At 39.4% G+C, this 19,368-nt stretch overlaps 2 protein-coding genes across 5 annotated transcripts in view; one reads left to right on the forward strand and one right to left on the reverse strand.

Moving 5' to 3' along the window:
• The window catches only part of LOC309693852 (uncharacterized protein), a 548,750-nt gene that overhangs the window by 78,457 nt on the left and 450,925 nt on the right, over window positions 1-19,368 (reverse strand). The window lies entirely within an intron of this gene.
• The window catches only part of gpc5c (glypican 5c), a 109,874-nt gene continuing 90,699 nt past the window's right edge, over window positions 194-19,368 (forward strand). Inside the window, exons 1-3 of one of the 3 annotated variants that reach the window (XM_082513443.1) lie at window positions 194-291; window positions 1,571-1,710; window positions 11,973-12,134. In XM_082513443.1, coding sequence (XP_082369569.1) covers window positions 12,026-12,134 — 109 coding nt within the window. In that variant the 5' untranslated portion in view covers window positions 194-291; window positions 1,571-1,710; window positions 11,973-12,025. Of the gene's footprint in view, window positions 292-1,570; window positions 1,711-2,351; window positions 3,027-11,972; window positions 12,135-19,368 lie in introns of those variants that run through there. The other 2 variants (XM_082513442.1, XM_082513441.1) reach the window with 2 other exon arrangements.

Below are 19,368 nucleotides of genomic sequence, written 5' to 3' on the forward strand. Positions count from 1 at the left end.
AGTTTGCTTATAATCATAGCAGTCATAGCTGTCAATTTTTGTAAATAATGGCAGATTTTCAAGCCCCCCAAATCTTCTACCTCGCTTGTTTTATTGTAAGACTGCGCTACCTGCTAGCATCCTTGCAAAAACACAGCTAGTCGTGTTTATTAGCTAGCTTGAACAGGTGTTTGAGCAGTTTAGTAGCATTAATTCTGAGACTCAGCTGATTTTTGGGGGTATTTTTTTTTTGTCTGTGTTAAACTTTCACAAGCTTTATACATAAGGGGCGCAGGAGTATATAACTACCTGGTGAGAAACTTCATAATTCATCTTCTTGTGAACATACTTTTGCACAATTAAGAAAATATGCCATTACCTCCACCAAAGAATTTCAGAATGCAGAATTTTAATGTTATCTCCAGTAGTTGTCTCAAATTACCCCAGGTTACTTTGAGCAATACTCATACATCTGAGAACAAAGACAGACCCAAAACTGCTAAACTTGTTTATAAAATGTAATGTTTTTCATACCAGCAACTGCCTTTCACTTCAAGCAATTTCTTAGTGACAGATTATTTTCTTGTAGACATGGATCTGATTTTAATATTATTACTGCTATTATTACTTGTAGTAGTATTGTTAGTATGTTTATTGACCATGTACATAATCCATATTGAGACCTGAAGCAAATACCTTTGAGCTGGAGAGTATGGCCAAGACATACAGCTACAGCTTCCAGTTAAAAAATGTATTTATGTAGGAAGGTAGGGCATTCTAGTAATGTGTATTTGTGTTACTAGACTCTACAACGCTACTGGGGGCAGAACATGACCTCTGAATCAATAATTCTCCAGTATTTCCCTAACAGTATACCTAATTGCCAAGCAGTCTTTTGCTCTACTTTACATAGCAATGAGCCAGTGCTGTTAGTATCTATAAACTAGACAGGAAGGGTATGGTACCAGGACCATATGCTATATAGTCTGAATCTTCTCATTACTAGGGTTCATATAACTCCCCTACACAGTTGTTTAGTTCAGAACAAGTGAACTGGACTGAAGTGCAATCTTATTGTGGAACTCAGAATCGTACCTTTATTCAGGCCAACATTCAGATAACAATAAAATGATAAATAAATACAATTACTGATCAGTCTATTAGGTACCCCTTGCTGGAACCAGGTTGGACCCCTTTTTGCTTTTAGAGCTGGCTTAATTATTCATGGCGTAGATTCATCAAGGTGCTGGAAATGAAAAAGTGTAACTAATAAAGCGGCAGGGGTAAAAAAAAAAAGAAAAGAAAAAAAAGCCCCAAAACATCAATAAACTGAGGGAAAAAACAAGGGAATTCTCTGTTTATATACAACATTATCTATGCTGACATGGTGTGGTCAGATCTTACAAAAAAAGTAAAGTATAAAGTCACAAATATAATTTTAGGTATTGACCTAAAACATACCATCATTTAAAGAGCTGACATTCTGTTGATGTGCACTTGTTAAAACATTTTTTAATATACTATTGGGAATTTTTTTTGTGAGTGAGCTGTTATTGATGCTCAGAAACCATAGTGACCAAATTCTTTACAGGTGCTCCCATTGAACTGTTTCTGAGGTGTCATAGTCATCACCCCCTGCGCTGCACGCCATTTGCTTTTCTTACATCAAGCTTTGAAGATGGTTTCATTGGGTGACATTTACACTGTGACTATATGCAGTCATCGGAAAAAGTAAGTACATCCCCTCTTTGGTCAAGAAAACAATGGATTCAACTCCCTAAGAAGATTTTCTTTTCAATCATTTGTGCCACAAAAATATTAGCAGATGTAATTATTACAGAAAAGTTTTCAGATTAAAATGAACTCCTTGCAGCTTTACCCTTCTTCATAATTGCTCACTACAGCAGTTGTATGATTTTTTGCACATTTTTACACAACCCTAATCCAATGTGTCTCCTGCCAGGTTTAAATCAGGGAGCTTTTGTCTTTTAGGCCGATGTGTAAACCAATACATGTCCCCACACAGTCGCATGTTAAAATATATGCAATAAAAAAGTAGCTCTAACAAGCCAACACTTCATATTGCATTGTTTTCATTCCATCTAATTTTAATTTGCTATTTATTAATAATCGACATCTTTTGTAACAGTTTTTTTGGAACACTTGATGCCACCACCACATCTACTAAACATTTCGCCAGAAGATGGCGCCAATGTAAATTAAACAAGTAAAGCTCTATCCCAGCGCTCCTTAATGCAGGTAGAATCTACTGGGAGCCAGTTGTGATACTTTCAAATTGAACAGAATGTCTGGTCATCTTTAACCCCACATTCATTTAATTTTCTGTGTGTCTTAAAGATATTATGCTGGTGAGAGGTCCATTTAGCCTAAATATTACCCTAAGTCTAGTGTGCTAGAGCACTGATAGCAAGTGGCATCTTAAATATTTTACTATTAAGGATTTAGAATGTCATAAGGGATAGAGACGCTTCGATCTGCTGTAGCAGTGTTGAAGTGAGTTTAAGTAAGGGCACTTAGCTGAAGTAAAATGCAAGGGAGGGGAAAGTGCGCAAGGCTTTGGAAATAGGCATGCAGGCAGTAGACCAATGCAAAGTGTTAAGCGCGGGACAGAGAGGGTTTAGCCCACACCACTCTTCCTCTGTCCAGGAGAAGACCCCGAATCTCTGCTGTGAGGCGGTCACACTCACCAATAATGTGAAAACCAGACGGAGAAGTTTGTCAGATGTTTAAACTAATCGTCGCTTCATTAGACACACGTACCGTCTTTTTTTCTTCTTCTTCCCAACCTTGTCACACAGTTTACAGTCAGGTTACAGTACGCTATCCACGAGGATACCTGGTGTGAGATGCGGCAATGTCGCGAGGAATATGCCCACGCGTAAACTCTGTCGGATGCTTTTGGATTTTCTCGCTGCTCACGTTTGCGGTGAAAGTGATCGACGTGGACACGTACAGCTGTTATGAAGTGAGGACCGCTTTCCAGCAGGTCGGGCCGCTGAATCGGGTACCGGAGACACCTGTCACAGGTGAGCGAGTGGGTTTGGCACCCATGGCGTGGAGCACTTTGGCTAAAGCGCACTATGTGCGTCTGATAGCTTTCCAGAAGCATTTTAGTCTTAAAACGAGTGAAGTCATAACACTAAAGCAAACGCCATACTTAAAAGGTGTAGATGATGTCATGTTAAATCAGTCCAGGATTTGACTTTAATTTAAAAAATAAATAAATAAAAGTCCTTTAATGAATGGGCTCCTGATATCGATTACATTGCTCTTGCGAATGTGGATCACTGTGAATGGCCTTATAAGAGTTAAAAGTTCACTGAGGTGAAAGAAGATATTGCATCTATCTTGTTTTTACCATATTGGTCATATTAGATGGAGAATTTTGAAATAGTTTCGACCAGAGCATGTGTATATAATAATACGATGGATTGCGTGTCCACTTTCCTAGGATGATTTCTGTTCTAAACAGTGTAACATACCGACAAATCTGACATGATCTTAAAGTGAGTGAAGTCTGTCTGAACATGTTTGTCTGTTCTTTCAAGTCAAATATGTCTGTCATCTTGCATTCTTGCGTTTGTGTTTTCTTTATAAATCATATCTCTCAGCTATTATGTACACATTTAAGCTATTCATATATGTGTGAGTCTTGTCTGATATTAATTGGTCTAATATTATAAAATTTGCAGGTTCACGTGCCATCCAGCTGAGACAGGGTTTGTGAGCTACAACAGATCGAGTGTGACGCAAATAGTATCATATGATGAGGACAGTGAAAATAGTGATTGATTTGAAATCTCCTGGTTTCTTTGCAATTATTAAAGATTGACTCACACAAACTTAGAGCGTTTTATATGAATAATTTCTCTACATAGCTACAGCAGTGCTTGGAAACTGTTTTAAAAGCCTTAAAGGTTTTGGGGTCTGTGCTTTCCTCCTGCACACCGAAAAAAAATAATAGAAAAACAAAAAGAGTTAATTTATGAGGATAAACATCAGTTCAATCTTTTCTTGGAGACGTTTATAAACCAGTTTAGACATTAGTCCTGCTGTGGTAATTTTGCTTTTTTGGTAGTAATACTGTGATATGTTGTCACTATTAAATAAGGATGGTGTCAGTTTTAAGATGGAGCAAATTAGTGGCCAGTGACTATATGCAGTCACTGGCCACTATATTAGTTACACTTTGCCTTCACAATGCCTTAATTATGCATAACACAGATTCAGCAAGTTGCTGAAACGTTCCTCAGGGATTTTTAAAATTGGTTTAATGCTGATATGATAGCATCACACAGTTGCGACCCATCCATGATGAGAATTTCCTGTTGTGCCACAGCTCAAAGGCGCTCTAAGGGCTGAGATCTGGTAACTGTGGAGGCCAGTTGAGTGCAGTGAACTCACTGGCATGCTCCAGAAACCAGGTTGAGGTGATCTCAGCTTTGTGACATGTTGCATTTTACTATTAGACCCACATCATTACACCAACACCAGCCTAATATAAGGCAGATTTGATTTGACCAATTCTGACAGACTTCTATTTTTTAATTTTGGTGGGCGTGGGTGAATTATAGGCTCAGTTTTCTTTACTTAGCTGGCAGGAGTGGCACCTGGTGTGATCTTCTGCTTCTGTGCTATGCTTTCAGATATGCTCTTCTCTTTATCTTGGTTGTAAACAGTGGTTATTTGAGTTGCCATTGCCTTCCTATCATTTTGAAGAAGTAGGGCCATTCTAATCCAGATAGCTGCCACACACTGGATCCTTTCTCTTTTTCAGACCTTTCTCTGTAAACCCCAGAGATGGTTGTGTGGGAAAATCCCAGTAGATCAGCAATTTCTGAAATACTCACTCCAGCCCATCTGGCACCAACAGCCATGCCACGTTCAAGTCACTTAAATCACCTTTCTTTCTCCTTTCTGATGCTCAGTTTGTCTTGACCATGCTTAAATACACAGAGTTGCAGAAGAATGTGGCTGCTAAATGCATATATTTTAATTCAACAAAGCAATCTCCTACGTTTAACAGTCATCAGTATGTCCTTTTCACCCTATTCTACTCTTTTTGTGTGTGTGTGTTATGTTATTGGTACTGTTATTATTACTAAAACATTTGATGTATGTCTGCTGCATGAGGCATTTTTATCTTGTCACTGCAAAAATCAGTTACCGGTATGTTATTTGACCAGAGGTGATCATTATTTGGCATTCAATGTCTGTATATTGCTGCAGGCCAGAATGCTCAGTGCAGTAGTCACATGCAGGTTGGTGGCAGCTTAAGTATCAACCAGTTAGAGTCTGCATGCTGTAACTGGGAGAAGTGCAACTGATAGCTGAGTGGTAAACATACCAAGAGGTGCATCCAAACCACTCGATATGTTTGTTTAGTAGGGTGTCACTATTAGCAACAGAGAATATTCCTTTGCAAGCAGTAGTTAGCGCTTAATGACAACGAAAGGACCTTCCAAGCACGTCAGCAGTCTGAGACAAGACTTCTGTCACAAACTTTTGCACGCTCAGCTTCTCAAAGAAGCTACATAAATATCTCATTCTGCCACCTGAGAATAAAAGATGTTACACAGAGCGATGCGATGGTATGAAATGGTCTTTCTTCTTAACTGTAACAGTTTTAATTTTGCAGAATGAGGCAGTTGTAACTCCTTAGTCTGGACCATAAGTTAATAAAACATTGCTTTAGTTTCACTGTTGCATTTTGGGCTTACAGCTTGTTTTTCTTTTCTTTTTTTCTTTGAGTGGGTGTTTTGGGTTAGATGCAGTCTTGTCTTCAAAGTGCTCACCAATGGATGGGGTTGTCAGAGTGTAAGATCTGGTGTATATGTGTGTATGTGTACACAATTATGCTACTCTGCTTCAGTTCTCAGATGAAACGCCAACAAAAGCAACGCTTGAAATTTGAAGTGGCAAGACTTCAGTGCTTTTCACAGTCTGATATTTGCTTTAGGATACAGTGCTGCATTTCATGTGTGGTGAACTGATTTCTCACAAAGTGGCAGGAGTGTGGCAGCCAGAGGTCCGTCCAATTGAATGATCCCGTTTCAGATAGATGTACTTTACAGTAGAGATGTTTTCTGCAGATTTGTTTAGTCTGTATTTCTTGTTTTCAAGGACAGCAAGTGAATTAAGTTGTGGCGTAAGAAGGACTCATATTCTTTAATTATGAAATTAAAACTGCATTGATGAAGCAATAATTCTGTGTAAAACCCAAGTGAGTAATATAAGATGTAAGGACTGGCTGAATTAATTGAGGAGACTTTAAAAGAACTTTGATGTTTTCAAATTTATATTAACACCAATATGATGTTTCATTACCAAACAATTTGCTTTTTAGACAATATTTATTCCCCTGGCTACAATTTATAGTGTAAGGAGAGACTGTCTCAATGCTGGATTCATCATCAAAGGAACTTTGATAATCAGTGACATGAAGTTGCTTATCCTCTGATTTATGGCCTCTTAGGTGCAGTGGTGGAGAGCCAAACACTCCATACTGTGATTACTACGGCATGCTGATATAACCCTTTTGGAGACAGATCATTTGGAAAGTAGACAGCAAGAAGTGCTGCTCGCAGACACATAACTTGATGAATTGGGTTCCTGGATAAATTCTTTAGATATGATCAAAGTATTTTACAGCTCAGTTAAAACCTTTTAAGCAAGCTATTTGATCAGGATTGTATGCGCACCACACTCACGTTTCCCTCCCATTTTCGTATCGCCACGCTAATTCACTGAGTCATTAACAACTGTTTTAGAGAGAAAGAGAAAGTGTCTTGTGTGTTTAATGCAAAAGGGGTGAGGCCGTGTTAATAGAAAGGCGAACGGGAACTCAGTGTGTTATCACATGTCGCCACATCCTTAACCGTTTACAGTGTTAAAGGCTTTGGCAAGCTCTCAAAGTGCACCACAGTCTTTGATTGGCTCTGGCTATGTTGATTACTTTTTTAACTTGGCTTCTCTTACTGAAGCTGTGCACACATGGAGCACACCTACTCCATACAGACTTTATTGAGCACTAGTCCATTTTCTGTCTGGCAGTTTCTCAACCAATTTTTTCCCCCAAGTTGGAATGAAAATCAAACAAATAACAACATAAAAAAACCAAAATCTCCAGTTTCTTAAAACTGAGGATGTAAAATCGTAAAAATAAAATAAAAATCTTGCATGGTCTTTGATCTCTTTACTTAGATACTCCAGCCAGTGCTGTCCAGACTGAAGGTGAGATTACCCTGTCTGAGTAGGTTTTCCCATCTTATTGGATTTCAGTCTGACCCAGTCTTGTGTTTCAGATGATTGTGGTCTACGTTACCCTCCTGGCTCACTTATGTGGTGGGAGAAAATGTGATTTTATGATGTCATTTTATCTACCTCTCAAATATAACCATGTACAGTACTGTGCAAAGTCTCAAGCCACCTCACATTTCTTTATATTTTCCTAGGAAAATGGAAAATAAGTAGAGTGATTTATTAAAACATGTTAGGACATGCATGGAAATATAGTATATAAGGCAACAAGAAAGTTTTTGCAATTGCAACAAGCTTGAATATCAGTATTTAGTATGTATGAACTACTTGATTATGATCAACAGAAAAATAAACAAGCATGCCCATCTGATATTATGCTGCTTCATCAGGTTGCATCTGTTTGCCTGCCAGCCTAACATCTCTCTTTCTGCTCTGTCTGTGCCCTTTAGTGTGGTTTTAGACTCTTTAGACTCTCACTGTAGGCTGTTCCAGATTGGGGTATGGGAAAGTTAAACATTTCATTTGAGTTTCAAAGTAGTCCAAAAATGCAGGTATGTGGCAGAGACCCTTTTGAAATGTGTTTGGGTTCAACATGGCCTATCCAAAGCATCACAAATCTGTATAGAGCAAATATCCTGAAAGTTCAGTGGATCTTTGGATTTCAAAGGGAACTAACTTCCTGAGGCAGGAGAAGGGTAACTGCATTAATTACTCACTTTCTCACTTTCTAACAAAGTTATTCTTGTTCTCAGAAAAATATTAGAAAAAAAACAGCAGTATCAGGAAACCACAAACCGCCTGCTCATTAGTGCATACCAAATCCAAACAACATTTCCATACCATACTGAGGCGATGTGAGCTACCTATGAATAAATTAGTACCAGAGTTGGTGCAACATATCTTCTTCTTCTAAGCATTATACTGTAGAAAACTCAAATGTGATACTTTAGTACTACATAGGCATGGCATGTGAACAGTGGTAAACAGCAGTAGAGTTTCTTCACTCAGATGTTTTGGCTTGTTCAATGAAGGGTGCTGAGATGTTGCTGAAGGGATCATGGCTAACAAATCAAGACCCCTGAGCCATGTCATTAATGGTAAATTACCCCAGAGGTATTTGTCATCTGAGGACAATTAAGGGGATTAGAAATCAAAGTTGACGTCTAGAGGGGTGTGTTAAAGTTCAGCCAGGCAGAATGAGCAGTATGTAGATTAGGCACTAATTACAGAGCTCAGTATAATGGCCAATTGGATTGCGTGTAGAATCACATAAAAAATACATACCTTCAACTTGTAGACCATGTACAAAGAAAATCTTGCTGTATTTCTGCACCGCAGTATTCTCTGCATGTTTCTTATATAACATTCTGATTGCCTGGAAAGGCTGGTATGAGAGTTTATCAGTTCTTGTAGATTTTCAAGATATACTAAATATGCAGTTAATCAATGAATTAATTCATTTTTGGGTGGAGTGGAGGTAGTAGAGTGGTGTATAGTTTGGAGAGGCTGGCACTAATAAAAAGACAGGAAGCTAAGCTGGAATGGGCAGAGTGCTTTATTGAAACATGTGCAAACATATGTGGAAATACAGTATATAAGGCAAAAAAAACCCCAGAGTCGCCAGGTAGGAGGTTCATGGAAGTCAAACATGCAGAGGTTGACAGAGGAAGATGATAGGGATAGGGTGAGGTGGAGGCAGATGCGCTGTGAAAGAAGTTTTTCCAGCACCCTTGCAATGTGTTTTTGATGGTACAAAGAAAATCATCAGTACATAAGTATTCATTATTCATTCATTCATTAATAAAAAATGTATTTGTACTTACAAGGGCATAGCAGTTGAAAAGGGATCACTGGTAAGTAATCAAGAATTGGAGTCACTGATTTGCAAAAGTTTGTGTAAGGAATTTAAAAAAGTAGCACTTAATTAGACAGAAACAGCATCATGAAGATGAACAAAGATTGCAAACTCATAACAAGGTTACAAAAAATTAACAATTACATAATGAAGGGTCAGTACTGAGTGACCACCACGATACTTGTGTAAAGCTGCGAGCCGTGGCTGAGATTGCAGAGACAATTGCTGTTTTATATCATAGAGGAAAAGAGAAACAAAATCTGGACACTTACTTATTTCCCAGCAATAAAATAAATAATAAAATAAAACGGCTGTAAATCCTACAAAGTTTTTGCTTGAGTTTGTTAAGCTCAAATTTGGGTTATCTGATTCAAAATGCACTGTGACGACGTAGAGCCAAATGACAAAAAAATTATATATAGATGTGATTTTATGCAGGAATGCCTTAAAGGCAACAGCGTTGACACTGTGCAACATATGAATCCTTCCACCTGAAGGTTTGAGGCATGATTGGGAAACTGCTGTTAAGTCAACATCCTCAAGCACTTTGACAGAGCTGGGTAGTTTGCCAAGTATAATGGGGGAAATTTGCTATTGTTGCTATCAACTGTTGCTTTTTCCGAATGTGTCCTTTTGTTTTTTGACTTTGCAGAAGTTTTCATTCATGTTGTAACTGAGCAGCCTTTTAAGACCCATGCTACATTCAAGTGACTTAATGTTAACCAGTCACGCAGCAATGAAAGACAGAAATAGGATGGGTTTTAAAGATTTGTATGTTGGCTATACTGCAATTACAAAGGCATTATGGTTAAAACATTTTCACAAAGATGAAAATTGATACATACAGTACAATATGTCCTGTATTGTAGACTTCAGTGAGTCGTGGGCCTGCGTTCACAGGTTCCATACTTCTCCTTCATGTAGAAAGCACCAAATAAATATTCAAAAAGATAAAAAAGAACAAATTCAGGAGTTGTTCGCTACGACAGGGGGGGGAAGCAGTGGCATGGGCTGATTGCAGGAAATGGCTCAGTATATTTGGTACACAGTCAGCCTGTCCTGTCTGCTGCGGTGGCTTTAAGAGTCAAAGTTTTCCTGAGTATCACTTACTCCACACAGTTACGCTCAGTGGACGAAGAAGCCAGGCTGAATTCCACTATGAGTCCCTGGATATTACTTTCATATCACAGATAACACGCAAACACAAAAGAGAGAAGGAGCCAGCCAGTGAATTGAGCAGGGTCAGGGACAGAAACGGAGAGAGGACATGCACCACATATAGGGAAATCTTAGCCTAAAAATGGAGCAAAAACAATACTTTGTCCTTTCAGAAATCTTTAAAGAAAAACTTGATGTATTTTTAATGTCAAATAAGCATAAATTAAGCTTAATTCAAGTATTTCCCAGAGTAATAAATGACACTAAAATTGTTATTGGATGTTTTATTACAGGATCAAACGCTACAAATGTTTGTGAAGCACTTCTAAAACTAACAGTTTGAGCTTTTTTTTGCATGTCATTTGTTCTATAACTCAACTGTTTGTCCACGCTAAAGAGGTCCGAACTGGGTGGAGATTTTAAAATCTATACAGTGACTGACCTATTTAATCCAAAGTGTATGAAATGAACAAACGAGTTAACTCTAAGCACATGCTTGCTCTGCTTCTTAAAGGTTGTTTACTGTAGTAGTTGCTGGATGGTTCTTAACTTTTTCATTCTCAGAAAGTTCATGACTTTTGTGCAGTGGAGGATGTCAGCTTTAAGTCAATCATTGTTGGAAGATGGGATGTGTATGTTTAAATTACCCCTCTGCAAACAAATAAATGTTAGATCAATTTGGGTCTGTTTACCCAATTTGAGCTTTATATGAGCGTTTTGATTTGATTTGGGCTTTTAAAGTGATTAGAATCTCAATATTAGGCTCCATGTAATAATAGCCAGGGCCAATACAGAAGGGCTGGACTGCTACAGAGATAGAGATAATGAGCTGTAAGGGGCAGGACAGCCAGTTATGACTTCACTCATCTGGCTCTGAGATGGGAACAAATGGAGCCTCACTGGGTAATTAAGAGACACCCAGGCCTCACAAGGATATGCCAGGCAAATGGGGATGAGGGAGGGAGGGAGGAGAAGGGAAAGAGGGATTCAGAATGAAACCCTATTGTGTTTCATGGTGGGATTTGGACAGTGAGGCACTGGTCTTGTGGTCTGTCCTTAGGCCATGCTTTAGGCTCTGGTTACAACACCTGCCTCCAGCCACTCCTGTTCAGCCCTTCCCCCAGTAAAATGAGTTATCATACCAGACTTATACATTATGAAAATGGAAAATGAGCATGTGCAGTCTTGCAAATAAATGTGGGAAAGGGCCGTTTCAGTGACATTGTAATTGTATTTATAAAGTATTAAAAGCACTGGTGAGAAGTAGGTAACACTGGTAGAGTACTACTGTACAAATTTCTAGTTGAACTAAACTATGTGCTTGTAATTAAATTGTAATTAAACTGTTCTTTTTTTATTGTATTAGCTGATGAACTGGAGTATTGTGATTAACAGGAGGTTTTTTTATAGATGTGATTTCCCACCGTTGTTGCTTGTATTTGTGTTTGTGCTTGTGTGTAAACCTTTGTGTGTTTGCATTGCACCAGTGTACATCCTGATATGACCGATGTGCTCAGTCACATCAAATTGAGACAACAATATATTTACCAGGAAAATATTATGGCTGGAAACATGGATGATGACTTTCACTTCCTGTCCTCTGGCTCTTCTGTCTGTTAACGTTATAGCTTGTCTAAATTTGGATTGACCAAAAAAAGAGAAGAGCAAATAAACTAAACCTGCTTTTTTACTTTCTTAGATGCAGATCTGTTGTTTTGTAAGCACCAAGGCCCATCCTGCTGCACCCGGAAGATGGAGGAGAGCTACCAGTTTGCTGTAAAACGGGAAACTCTCCATAACATTCAGGCCTACACCCATGAGATTAAGCATGTGATCGCTTTCCATGTCGATGCCTTCCAGGGTAAGTTCATATACAATGGGGGTCAAGCTAGGGCTGAATTGACCTGAAACTGTTTTTTATGTATAGTATAATTATTCAGCGTGTTGGTAAGTTGTTATGCTTCACCTACGTATGACATACCTGCAGCACACTGTACCTGCCACTGCATGGGACTGATAGCCCAGAGAGGCTGGCTTCTGCAAAGAATCAAGCTAGAAAACCCAGCGTTTGTTGACCTGTAACTGAACTTTATTTCCTCTACTAGAATCCAGATTAAACAATAAAATAAGCAAATATCTAAGTTTATTTGCTTGTTTCCAGGCAAGAATATTTATTTGTAAGTTTTCACTCAGATTCCCAGGACCTTGGTAACTGGCGTGCAGGCAAGTGTAACTGAGGAAATGGGCATGGTCCCACTTCTTCTCTGGGTTTGGCAGCAACAGAAATATGAAGCAGGATCACTGAGGGTAGACGGGAAAAGAGAGTATGGAGGTCTTTTTCTTAGCCTCTAGTGTTTTGTGGAAGATGGTCTGCTTCAGAACGGTCCAGTCCTGCTCCTGGGACAGTAAAACAATGACTGCAGTCCTTGGAAAAATAAATTATAGTAGTTTTGAAGTAGGGTGTAACAATCCTTGAAAGTAATAGTTCTTTTTGCTTTTGTTCTTTATTTATTTATATAATTTTTGTTTGTGATGCCTCTTTGATATAAAAAATCTTTGCTGTAGATAAAAGCCTATCTTGGAAGTTAAAGGTCTTTGTGCTACACACAACTAAATCAAGCAGTGCACCAGCTTCCCAAGTTTGCCCTCCCTCCTCCACTAATTGCAGTGTCATTTAAATAAAAAAAACAAATCTAAAACAGACCAGGTTTTTCCTCCAGTACAATGCCACTCGGTAGGAAACATGCCTCGGATGTTTTAGTGCTACAGGAATTTTAGTACCATGCAATTAGTTTTATATGGCCACAAACTGCTTTGATGCAGCATTGGCCAGATTTTTGATACAAAGGAAGCAAGAAACACTGCTGGTCTTGGTGTCTAATATGAAATAATGGAGTAATAACGGGTAAGGGAACGGTCCTGTACATCGATGCCATGGAAATTACTGCTCACGTTTAACTCATGTATGTCATCTGGAAAGTGTATACTCATCCCCATAATGTTTCTTGAACTAAAATGAAAGCTATGTGAAATTCCACTGCTTGAACACAAAGCATTTTTATGTGTTTAAACGTTTCTAGAGATAAGCTCCTCTTACAGCATGCTCATAAACCAATTAAGTGAAATAGCTGTGTTTGTCCTTTTCAGGGTTATTATTATTCCTCCCTCCTTACCTCATGTCTGAGCCTTCCTCGTGAATGAAGATCAGATGTTCAACATATCCTGAAAAGGCCAAGATGGAAAATAACAATGGAATAACAATAGAAACTGGATGGTGCCGAAAATGATGATGTCACTAGGCTTTAATTTTCAAGGCCTTCTAAGGACAGTCTCTGAGCTGTCTGAGAGCCTGTAGTGGAATGTGAAGTAGCCGGTGCCTCATATACTGAAGTAACAAGAATATGAATTTGTCTGATAACATTGGTGCTGTTATTTAAACTCTAAATGATAGGAAATTGTCTGTGGATCACCTTTTCCTCCTATTTCTTTTTGTTTGCTCTCAGCTTATATTCAGGTGTGTGCAGCAAATCTCACGACGGGTGCAGTGTCTGAGTGTTTTTTTACACTGTTGTTCATATTATTTGAACTCAAAGCTCTCATGCTGATTGGTAAGGTTAGCCAAAAGGATATGCACACTGGAAGTTACATGGGGGTGTGTGAGGAGTGTGTCTGCATGTATATGTGCTTTCGTTGGACATCGTTTGTTTTGACAGCCTTAAATTTCCTACTGTGCTTTGTCTTATGTGGGAGTTGCCATGTCATGAGTATGACCCCCTAAATGCAGACCACATGTGCGCTTGTGTTCCTGTAATAATGTGAATAAACAGGTTTGCCTGCTAGCTTCAAAATCTTGAAAATATACAATTAACCTTAGCTATAGTCCTTCCACCTCATCATACCAGTAAAACCCACAGCCCTAAAACCCACAGCCAGGTTATTAATTTTCAGGCATCAGCCCCTCTCTTCCTTATCATTCATTCTTCCTAACATTAAACCTCCCACAGGATCCTCACAGATACACCTAGGTCAGCTCACTACTCTCCCTCTCTCAACCATAGCACAAACAGTCATAGTCTAATCCATGTCATAGCTGATAAGGAATGGTCATTGGGCACTGATGGTTGGTAGGTGTGAACCACAGAGCCCGCTCTAAGCTCGGTCAGCTTAAAATTGCCATCAAGGGCTTTCGGCTGTCACCCTGCCATAGCCAATCAGATCTGGCGTGATCTCGCTTGGAAACTTTTCTGTGGCCTAATGTTTTCTTGCTCGTTGTAAAAGGATTCTTACTAGGATTTTAGTAGATTCTTGTTCAGGGAACTCTTGTTTGCAAGCTGTTGAAAAGGAAAATGAATTTCATGTGTTTGTTTGTCTGTGTGTGTGGTGTCTGCGTGTGTGTGAGAGTGTGAACGACAGGTGGGAATGATGAGCAAGAGAGTAGGTATCTGGGTATATAGTCACGAGGCTGGGATGGCAGATGTCAGGAAAATGCTGACACTTTTGATCACTAGTGACACCGATATGAGAGGGGGGGGGCCTGACTCACAGCTAAAGGCCATTAATGTTTGTGTAATATAGAAATTTTGAACATGTGTATATTACATGTGCAGGATATTGTGTGTCTGTGTGTGAGCATATACATATGCACCAAAGACATGTAAGCATGTACAATATTTACCACCTTCACTAGACACTGTGGCCACCTTGAGGCTCAAGTTGTCCTCACAAGACTTGACAAATACTTTTTCAGAGAAATGTACTCTCTTGGCTTAAATATCATACAAAGTGAGTGCACTACATTTGAAACTTTGCAGTACGTGCCCTTTGAGGACAAGGAGTTAATTTGAGAAAGAGTGACAGGGACTGAAAACCACGCCATATAAAGAACGATTACTTTTCTCACTGAGGTGGCATAATTAGCTGATCCTTGTTTCATCATCCAGGAACTCTCCAGACGCCTGGCAGGCTATGCGTGTGCTTCTGTGTGCGTGTGTGTGCGCGTGTATTTCAGCACATGAATTTCAGACCCAATGTGATCGAAAACCACAATCGAAGACTTGAAGATACTTGAAGGCCTCGGCTTTTAAAGGCATAATGCAGAATAAGAAGACGAACTAATGGGGGGAATAGATAATGGGAATGCACAATAATAAGTGAGTCACTGTGAGATTGTTTGTCTTCCCAGGTGGCTTAGTTCTGCCTACAGTAATTGTCCCCCTGCCTTTTGGGAATTTACAGCTCTTCTAATTGCCTTTTTAGACAGTAGTTTCCATGTTAGTTGCTCTTTGCACTCACAACCCCATGCCTCTCATTTCCTCTCTCTCAGCACTGACAGGCAAACAAGAATACCTAGCCTGAAGCGTTTTAGTTTAATTAAAAAGTTTGCTTAATGCTTTCTTTATTTTAACTGTCAGAATCATCCTGGGTGGCCCACACAACGCAGCCTTTGTTGAGCCAACAGGTTCATTTATTGCATGTATTTGATTTGATTTATTGCTTTTGCATATGATTGGAAGAGTGAGTCACTTGACTGCTACATCCTGTTTTCAAGCATCGTTTATCCATCAGATTCAGGTCCCTCTATCTTTATTGCAATCTCTGGATTTGTCTGCAATGTCTTTCACTAATTTTATCCCGTCCTCTCTCACATCATCATTTTTGTTCTCTCACTTCACGTCTGCGTGTATATTTCTCTGCAGATGTTTTAAACGACAGGGTTATTGCTCTAGAGGCTGACGTTTGGACACAGAATGACATTGCTCGGCGCTATGAGCTCATGCTCAAATTAGGGAGGATATCCGGAATCGGTCCCTACATGTCTCATTTAGTCTACAGGGTGGAGGGAGACTGTGTTTATAGACTTAACATTGGAGCAAATGCACTGTGTCTTTCGAAGTGCGTGTGTACTAAGCGTGTTTCTATTGCAATGCCTTTCTAGTCTCCTGAGTAAACATGACACATGAGGACAGGATGCAAGAAGGATGCTTTCAGAGTTTGGAGAACTCGGCCTCACTGGGGAAAAGTGGGAAATAACAAAAGGAAAAGAGGGAGGAGCAAGGGAGAAGCTCAACGTGCCATAAAGTCTTGAAGTTGGGCTCAAATCTGTCCTAATTACCTCTGCTTTTCATTTGCCCTTCTCACCTCATGAATGTGTGAGAACCCAGAGAGCAGGGACTGGGGCCTTGAAAGTGAGCAGAGAGAAATAAGATGAAGGGAGGGCTTGTTGCTAAAGGAAGGAGCACAGTGAAGTGTGCACAGGTGTGTTTGAATGTGCTTCTGTCAGGTGTCTACCTGTGGGAGAATGCATGCTTTTAATGCATATGTATACCTTTAAAACCACTGAGTGAACAGGCTTTTTCTCTGTAGAGTCACTACGTGCTGCTACCCTCTTGACAACTTTCCTTTTTTATCGTCCCGGGTGTCTCTCTCTCCTTCTCTCTCGCTTTCTGTGAACCGTGCTTTGTCAGCATTGGTTGCTTAACAAGAGCATGCTGGGCCCAAGTGGGCAGCATGCCAGTATCTTGAACTTGCTGGCTGGCATGTGTGCTGCAGAGCGCTCTCATGTCTTAAAGATAACATGGCTGCCAACAGTGCACTCTGCAAAATAGAACCATAACCATAAACACATCTCTGTTCTCCGCTGTCATATTTAATCCAAAAGTCTTCTTTTGTTTTTCTTCATTAGCCACCATCTTCCTCAGCAAGCACGCATGCATCACAATATTAGATTGAATGCCTAAGCAAATACCATAGCGGTCTAGATATCTGTCCAGCCTTGTGCCAAGTTCTATTGCAATGATTAGAAGGAACCTTGGATAAATATCCAATTTTTTCCCCTTCTCACAAATTATTTTCTGAGGCTGCTTAATAAATACTGTTTCCTACATTCCTGTTAGAAATAGTTGTGAGGCTATTGGTAAGACTAAGAGCACAATAAGCATCACACTCAGGAAATTACTTGATAATAAGACAAAGTCATATTTCCCAGTGCTTGTTACCAGTCCAAGACAGTTTGGCTTTTCTGGAACAGATTCTGTCTGTCTGGCTGATAGGATTCATACTCTGCTGCTGATAGGTTCAGCCTGGCTTTTTCTTATGTTATTTTCTTATGTCTCACTCAGCTGCACTCATGCTTCACTGGCTGATGTGTGTGTGTGTGTGTGTGTGTGTGTGTGTGTGTGTGTGTGTGTGTGAGAGAGAGAGAGAGAGAGATGTAGTTTTTTTCAGACATGGGATAACTCACATTGCTGAGGCATAGGTCACTTCTATGTTACGTTTCACATGACTTCATTCAGACATAATCAAAGTGACAGAGTGGACCGTACTGTGGCATCTGATGCTGTGAGGGTCAAGGTTGTCAAGAAAAGAAGAGACATCCTGCTTAGGATTTTCTGAAGACCTTAGTCTGAGACGTCAAGATTCATGCTCAGAGTCTGAGACCCACGAGTTACCTTCCACATTGCCATCTGTGTAGCCTGCTTGCTTTTTCATAAATGCTGTCTTCATAAACTCTCTTCACATTAATGCATACCCCCTCTCTTTTCAAGTCACTGTCCGTCTCAGCCAAAAGCCTCCAGAGTTCCTAAGAAACTGTTGAGCTATTGAGGAATTTTGGGTGTGGGGTCATAATCTTGCACGACCCCACATGTCTACACTAAAAACAATATTTATGCCCAAAATGTGTACTTTAAGTAATTTGATTGTAAATTTTCCATGTAATTTTGCAACATTAATACAGTACAATATGTTAAATTTAATGGGATAGGTTAAATGAAATGTGCGGGATTAGTATATATTCAGTGTATACTCAGCATATTTCACTCAATGATTAATTATTTGAATAAATAGACCTTTGATTTTATATATTTCAGCTACATTTTATCGAGAATTATTGCTTCATGTTTATAACGGCCAAGAATCATTTTTTGAATGCATCTGTTAATCCAACTGCTTGTACAGTGATTGCTAAATGTTTCTAGATCTGACCTAGTAAGGTTGCTTACACAAAGCTTAGATGTAGATGTGAGTACATGTGTCCTTACACAGCAGCTGTCAGTCAAAATGTTTTTGAGAAAATGCCTAATAACCAGAACCCTTACCACAGCGGTTTAATATCTCTGAGGACGAGGAGATATTTTTGAGGGAGATTAATAATGTGGATTCGACCATAATAAGGTCATGCTGAGGCACATAAGGGGATATTGGTGAGCTTGGGGGAATGGCGTGTTGTACTTTGCAAATTGGCCAGACTTCCTGTGAAGGAGAGCTGTTTTCAGCCAGTACCTGTGGGAGAATGTATGCTTTTAATGCATAAGTGGATCAACATTGTGATCAGCATATGCCTCTGTAGTATGACTCACATGTTTGCTTCAGCCCAAATTTGGTTGGACTTAGCTGTCTTTCTCTTGTGCCTCTTTTCCAGCTGGGTGTGGGAATGATTTAGCAGATCACTTCCACATTCAAGTCAAGTCATTTTGCTCATTACACCCTGTCATAGACACTCTGCTTCTTCTGTTTCCTTTTTGCCTCTGTGGCTTCTTTGTACCATTAACGAGTCCCCACAGTGGGATTTAGTCACAAATTCCCAGGTCATTCATCCATTGTATTAGGGGAGGAGTTGCAGTAAATGATGAAAATGGTCTTCTGACTCTCTCCAGCTGTGTCCTCTTTATATGATCAGTGATAGATTGTATCTGCTGCATTGTAAGCCAAGATGAACACAGGTTTAAGCCTTTAAGTCAAGCACAGTGCAGTCTATCATTGGTAAACTGTCACCACTTTGGGTTTTGGGATTGTGATGGGAATTTGCCCTTTAACATGAAATTTCCCACTCGTGGGACTAATAAAGGTATCTTATCTTATCTTAAGAAATATTGTTTTGCGTAGGTCTTGATTATTTAGTATCATCCTTTTGTTTATTGTAGTCAGAAAATACAAGCATTTTATTTTGTTTTCATAGCGTACTGGACTTAGACATTTATACAGACCAGTTTTGGCCCCTAATTTAAACAATACGCTTGCACCTTCCTGTATGCCTGATTTATGATAAAGCTGATAAATGAAAACAGAGGCCACACCTGCTTAGAAAAGTGGAAAAT

This window comes from Aulonocara stuartgranti (assembly GCF_965226115.1).
Source record: "Aulonocara stuartgranti genome assembly, chromosome: 18".
NCBI classification, from domain to species: domain Eukaryota; kingdom Metazoa; phylum Chordata; class Actinopteri; order Cichliformes; family Cichlidae; genus Aulonocara; species Aulonocara stuartgranti.